Source organism: Opisthorchis viverrini (assembly GCF_000715545.1).
Source record: "Opisthorchis viverrini unplaced genomic scaffold opera_v5_627, whole genome shotgun sequence".
In the NCBI taxonomy this organism is placed as follows: Eukaryota; Metazoa; Platyhelminthes; class Trematoda; order Opisthorchiida; family Opisthorchiidae; genus Opisthorchis; species Opisthorchis viverrini.
In genome coordinates this window covers 123,527-130,748 of record NW_008752284.1, presented here as the reverse complement: position 1 = coordinate 130,748, position 7,222 = coordinate 123,527, and the positions used below count along the sequence as shown (strand labels likewise).

The 7,222-nt window shown below is 42.9% G+C and overlaps 1 protein-coding gene across 1 annotated transcript in view; it reads right to left on the bottom strand.

Moving 5' to 3' along the window:
• Positions 1 to 3,616: 3,616 nt before the first annotated feature.
• The window catches only part of T265_15581 (hypothetical protein), a gene marked incomplete at both ends in the record, with an annotated part of 9,685 nt that continues 6,079 nt past the window's right edge, over positions 3,617 to 7,222 (bottom strand). Inside the window, 2 exons of the mRNA XM_009178673.1 lie at positions 3,617 to 3,739; positions 5,175 to 5,250. Of these exons, the coding sequence (XP_009176937.1) occupies positions 3,617 to 3,739; positions 5,175 to 5,250 (199 nt within the window). The remainder of the gene's footprint in view (positions 3,740 to 5,174; positions 5,251 to 7,222) is intronic.

Sequence of the window (7,222 nt, the reverse complement as noted above, 5' to 3'; positions counted from 1 at the left end):
GTTCTCAGATGAGAGTTTCAGTCATTGTGTAAATCTATTCTGCACCTGAGTTACTTTTGGATGATTCATGTAGTTTTTTGTTTGTACCATAGCACAGAAGGGTAATGAGCCCAAGATACCCAAGGCCATGCGTTGGTTGTCCAAAAAATGGCACTCGCCAAAGTCGCATATGTAGATACCTCGACTAGCTGGATTGCTGAACATTGTATGTGAAACCTGAAGTCCCAAATGCGCTATTTTCGATGTTGACCGCTATCTTTCAAAGGAAACGAAATGCAACTGGCACTCAATTTCACAACAGTTTGGCGTTTCACAAGTAATACAACTCAATCCCTCCGTGACAGTTTGTGACTCACCACTTCACCGTACTTCATCACGTGACTATCTATTGTCCTCCTGCTCACCTCCTTGTACTGTTGATCCAGTGTACGCTTTTTCAGGTCATTCTGCGGGCGGGTGAGAGATAGCGACATAGGAGGGCTATGTGAAGCAAACGGATTAGGTTACGCAATTTCAAGAAGGATCCAAAAAGGCAAAACAATGGAAAACCCTAGATATATGGATCGACACATATTACTGATAAATCACTGTTCACTTCACTATTCCAGGACACCATACACATACAACACGACTTTTCCATGGAATCCCTAATTTCCTTCTGCCAAGCAAAGCTCTGTCTACAACTAGGTGTATGACAATCTGGACTGGGCAAGGAGTACAACACCCCTCTTGGAAGCAAGCAACTGGACATGGGTAGCACACGGCAAACTAACTTGGCTTGCAGTGTTGAATGATTATTCGAAAGGAAGTGCCTTCTGCAAGGGCAATATGCTAGTCATTCGGTATTAGGCAAGGTACGCGAGAAAACTGACGACCGAATGAACTTCTATTGCCCCGAATATGCCGCAGACTGAGATTTTTGCCTTATTTCGGCAGATTTTTCTGGAAAAAGCGTTCATAACGTCCATTGCCATCATCATCATCATTAGAAGCATCAGCATCACCCTCAGCGAATCATCATATTCGCCTCCAAAACTGTTGCACGAGTGTCAGTCTTCATGTCGTTATGCGCGCAGAACATTCTGCACACGTAACACATAACCCAGCCAACCTGGCTAGGAAAACCATCACTAGAGATGAGACAAGAGAAGTATGGAACGAGGCATCCTACTAATAAATCACAGGGCTCTCCGCTCCGCCAGTACACAATACACATACACATGTCAATGATTGAACGCCCTAGGGCAATCATCGTCGTCATTGTTGTCATCATCCGTGTTCGAAACTGCTGGTTCCGTGCGTGCATTCAAATTCATTGGAAGTTCTATTAAAAGTAATGAATCAAAGTGGATGAGAAAAAGACTCATTCATTCCGACGCGTCTGCTACCCAAACGCTCACTCATCGATCTGAATAGAATATTCCATCAATAACTCCACTAACAACGATATAAATGAGCACTATTTAGCGTCTTTAACCAGTGACAGGGGCAATCGGGCGATATCTACCCTAGAAGGCTAGTTATACTGATGGCACTCAGGCCTTCGATAACAAGATTATATCTCCCTGCGAGGTCAGATGCTAACCGGATCGAAACTCATTGAGTAATTTTTGACATCAACTAATTGTTTCATTATTTTGGGGCCGCCGGCCGATCGTGACTGCTGAATGTTCAAAAATTTCCTTCATGAATGAAAACAAATTTAAAGGTGGCGGTGGCGGTGGCGGTGGGGATTGGGCTGGTAATGTTGGTGGTTGTAAGCGTCAAAATCGATAAGTCGAGCGACGAGCATCGAAGAATGGGTCCGAATTCAAAACGAAAGTGTTCCCGACGAAAATGTGCTGTGCTGTATGACAAAATATCAATGAACCAACTAATGTACAACAAACCTTGACAGTTATCGACCGACAGTTGGACCCATGACAAGCACGCAGACGAGTATCAAGCGTGAGAAACCAGTTCGAAAAGTGCCAAAAATGTGAATTTAAACAAGTGATAATAGGGTTCATTTGAGGAGCGAAGAACATTTTCATAGTTTGTGTAACGCAGTGTTTTAATGGATGGGATAGAGACGGGGTGATGCGATAATAATAAAATGTCAATGAATATCAGGCAGGAATGGGGGCCTCACATTTGAATTTATGCAATTGAATTCAGGGAGATTGGGTAAGAGAAATTTTCAAGCGTTTTGTGCGTTACAGCGGTGGTGGTGGCGAGTAGTCGCCTGTGGGCTAAAGTGTAAAGTACGGGGCCGGTCTGCCATAAAACTTTGCCGAGCCCGATCCAAGCTTAATTAATCCAGAAATGGAACATCCCACTATGGTAATCCACATGTTTTATCTGCATTCTAATTTGCAGGTTTGGATCGAGTAGACAGGTTCGCGCTGCGCAAGCCACATACTGCACAGTACTCGTTTCCAGATTGAGAGCTGATTAAGCGCAAGCATCGGTGTGCAAGCCTAGGGAGATGCTGGGCGGCATACGCCTGCACCGCGCTTGAGCGAGGAGATCCACGAGCCAAAACAATACATTGGGCCGAGTTTTCACAGATGTCAATAATATTTATTGCCCATCAAAGACACTTGTCCGGAATGTCACCCAAAGATTTAAACTATATAAGGGAGTGTGACCAACTCATTAAGAATACATTTAGTGACAGAATTATGTTCACCACTTTTGATAAAACTCACGTATTCCGAATCCAAGATCCAGGCATACGAGTATTCGGTCGCTAGACAAACATTGATTCGCTTGTCCCTACAAAAAGCAGCCCAGCTTTCTTCATTTTCGTTGGCTGATGTTGTCGCGTAGACTGTAGTTTAAGGGGTTCAAGGAAGAGCAATTATAGATCAATATCAGAACAGTGTGAAATAGTAAGTTATATTATCGGCGAAATGATACTGTGAGTCAGAAATCTTAAAGCTCCAAGAGTTCAAAAGCTAACACATTAATCAAAAGGTCTCTGAAAAACCTTTGACAGAACACCATGGTTTTTACGCTTCTTGGGTTCAAGCGAAAAAACGCAGTACTTGAATTTCGCTCAATCATAATCACTTCTTGATATCAGGCTGCACGGGTTGGGTCAGGCCTTCCACATCACATCAGTTAGTCGATATATGATGTATTTTCTCTAATAAAACACCGTCAGAAACGACCACTGACGGTAACGATCAAAGGTAATCAGGTCACTTGTATCATACCAGTTATCTGATCCGCGGAATTGTACTTCTTTAAATACGCATGGTCCATTCATAAGTTTCAAATACGGTATCCACCTAGTGATAGTGGTTGCTGCAAAGGGACGCCGAATATCACAGGTGTTGCACTGATATTGCAGTATTTTCTTCTAACCAGCAGAAACTATTTCAGCAGCAGAGGTGACATTAATCGATGAAGGTTGGATGCTGTTCACTATCCAGGTAAAAGCTTCATGCAGATGGCCAGAGACTGCCTCCACTCATGGATCACAAGACAACCAGCATGAAATATGCTTAGAACTTCGTTTTGTTGTACTGGTCAGTGCGGCGTTTTAACCACATGTGAAAGAAATCCTGGACGATATTTCAAAGGATACCCACGAGAACCAGATAAAATTACGCTACTTATTCCTCACATCTGGAGGAAGAAGATCGCGAAACATAGAACCAGAGTAGCAAGCATCCATGTAAACTACCAACTCGTTATACATTCTGTTTGAATACATGCTGGCGAGGACATCATTGAATTCCGCGGCATTGAGCTGTAGCAAGGAATAAAAAAAATCGTATAAGCTCAAACGAATATAGCTGAACGAGTAACGAGGTTTGGTAATACTTTCCACCATGATCAGTTGAAGGAAAACTTTTGAATGCGCCTTGTCTAGTTACCCTGAAGTTATGGCTGATTACTCTGATTATTGTTTTTGATTTCCCGGAATATCAGTGCAACCATGAGATCTGTACTGTTAGCCAGCTATCCTGGTGACAATCAGGAAATCTCCCTTGGAAAAGACACACAAGCACCGCTGTTTAGTTGAATAAGCTTGCGGTCAAAAATCGGAATAATAAGTGGCCGGTTTGAACAACTAATTTCCAGATCACTGCGAGTGCTAATTTTACGGGCGCTTTTAACAAGTTCCACACCCCATCCGCTGTGATCGACTAAGTAGGTTTGCTTGCATAATGAAAATGGCTGTAATGATCAAGAGCCAAATGAACACCCTCCTTACAAAGTCATCGCTATAAGGGTGAATGTAGTCTTCATATAAGTAAATTGCAGCATTGGTCTTGTGCTGCTCGCTGAAGATTGAAATGCTGTCCTCTAAGTCAATCCAAACTTTGGGAGAATTCCTAGCCCCAATCATGTTTCACAAAAATTTATGGTGATCTCCATCGAACTGGAAAACTTCAAATGTCATCTCACTGTCTACACACTGTAATTAGTACAGAATGAACAATAGTCCCCACGATGAATGGATTTTCTATGTGAATTGTCACTCGAAAAGAAAGCCACCAGTGATGTGGATCCCTTGTTTGAAGAATGAGCAACGTTACGTCCTGAATAGGTGCGGATAAAGCTGGCTGTTGATTGGTCGCCTGTGGCCGAACGGTTAAATTGTGCAAATTTTAGGCATAGAAATGTTGATTCGCAATAAAGAAGAAAAAGTTGTACTTTGCCTCTCGGCTCTCCACCACAGACTGCCTTCTTATATAGAAATACAGAAGTCTGTTCGTACTACCAAAGACTAGCGCTGTCCATCACGGGAGAATTTTGACGGACGCGTTCTCCGAAAGGATTTTCGTATCATCTGCGCCTCATGGGTGACCGTTTACGACCAGCTTCCTTACTTATAAAATGTTCCTTCGTTTAGCAGTCTAAATGAATCAACTACGAAATCGTGTAAGCTGAGCGACCTTCAACTTAGTAAAACAAAATCAATGTGATGCTATCATTTAAAGCACCTGGGCGAGACCATCCGAATAGAGCAGAGAGAGGCCCAAACCACACAGCTTCTGTTTCACTTCTCACTTAAGGTGTAGGCTAGTTTTAATTATATACTGCCACTTTTATAAAGAATTACCGATAACAACTCATTAACATATGTTCGTCTAAGCCTGCACACACGGTTCACAATATAGGCTCCCTTTGAAAGGCTGCGTGCTATGAGCCTCGTTACGATAATTAACAAAACTTACTGATCCAACTGGAAAGGATATACTGTGAACAGCACCATGGCCAGTGTAATAGATGAAAATGTTGTCATCAGGACCGCTGTAAGCAAACGGAAATGTTAAGGTGGTCTTGAAGAGTAGCCCATTGAGTGACGTTCTCGCGCATGGGGAAGCAGAACATAAAGGCCGCTGAAACAGGAATTCGATGCTTATATTCCCCAAAAATATGGGTTTTGTCATAAGCTGCAGGAGCCGTGTCGTAACGCAAACGGCATTGGCTAACGGGTGATCAAGGAAATCGGAAGGGTATAAAAGATCCGCAGTTCATTTCTCTCCATGGCACAGGAGTATGGCGTGTAAACGGGATGTGTCCAACTTTGCGTCATTTATCCGCACAATACCTAGGCTGCTTATCCATTGAGCAATTAACACGAATGAAATGAATGGATAACAAACACGCAGGTCAGAATATCGTTTAGTACACGCTACTGGATATATTCAATAGCTACATTAACAGTTACTCGACTGCTGTTTTCACGGCCACATGAATATGGGAATGGAAAATCCGTTCCTTGGACTTCCGTTGGTCTCTTTTTGTATCTTGTCCAAGCACAACGACGCCTGTCTGAATACATCGAAACTTGTTAACAGTGGCGATTGCTGTCCATGGGATAATAAAAAACCACAGTCTGAAACTGAACAGCGGCAAGTGAGGAAGTTTTATGTGGTCTTGAAGAGCAGCTTGTCTGTTGGCGCAGGTCGACTATTGTTTTAAAGCTGCGGTGACATCAACTCGTCTAATTTCGCATGGCCACGTGAATATGGGAATGTAAACCGATAATTTTTGGACACATCACGGGATCTAGTAGCTCCTACGGTTTTGAACGCATGAAGGTGGTTGGAGGAAGTTTCCTACTCCACCTAGTTTTATCATCTTGCACGTGAAAAGGTCACACTAAGCTCTTTCGAAATCGCGTCCTTCGTAGCGTAATTAAATCTGCACACACTACTGCGTAACAGTACTATAATCAGGGCGAAGCGAATATAAATTTTGAATGCGGACATCCAATGAACCATGTGTTCCGTTCGTTGGTCGTTGGACAAGAACATGCTTATCTGTTCTCTGATCCTAGTGTTACGTTTGCAAATTTTCCGTCACCAACCTAAATGACATCATGATTGAATGATTGAGTCTGCTGTCCCTGTTTACCTCTCTGACTGGCTGACAGGGGCATACCGTACTCTAGTTCCTATTGGTCCGTTTGTGGCTCCATTGCGTTGCGGTCTGTATTCCAAGAATATGCCTAACGATATATTTTGTCTGAAAATGACGTTGCTGCCTACGGTCTGCATTCCCTGATTTCTATGAATGCCTTGAGTATATTCTGTCTGCGGACCATTTGTTCATTGTTTGATTGATCGGCTACCAATTTCTACGGCCTAATTCTCCACATCCATTTGGCTCTTGATCCTAATTCTGTGTTTAGTGTTGCATTTTGATTTCCTGTTTTATCGTAGCCTGGCTTTTCGGAGTTTTTTGGGTGAATGCTCTGTTTTCATTTTGCTAGGTACTTAGTTGCCTTTGATTACCTGCTATATAGATTATCTTTTTCCTACATCTCAACAGACTACGTAAGGTATCGGAAATACTGAATCAGTAAACACGCACAGAGAGCCAGTAATCACGGATTCTGAATTCATGGAGTGTATAACTGACGGAATTAGAGATGGATGTTTTGCAAATGAATGACGTTTTCCTGGTATCCTTGCCTCCACCCGTAAGCCAACACTTCACTTCTCGTCATATGCGGGTCAAGAAGCCGCGGAAAGATTCTCAAAAGTTAAACCGTGATGCTACGGGACCACACGGAACCTAAGGCTAGGCAGGTTTCTTAGAATCTGAGAGTATTGTCGGTGAACCACGATGCGAATTAGAGGGAGCAGATCCCCTTAGGTGCTTTCTGGGAGCTTCGCATAAAGAGATTGTGTATCACTTGTCCTGCGAGAATACTAAATCCTCGTTTCATAAGCCCGAAAACGCTGACCTGCAAGATTAGTATTTTAGCTGTGAT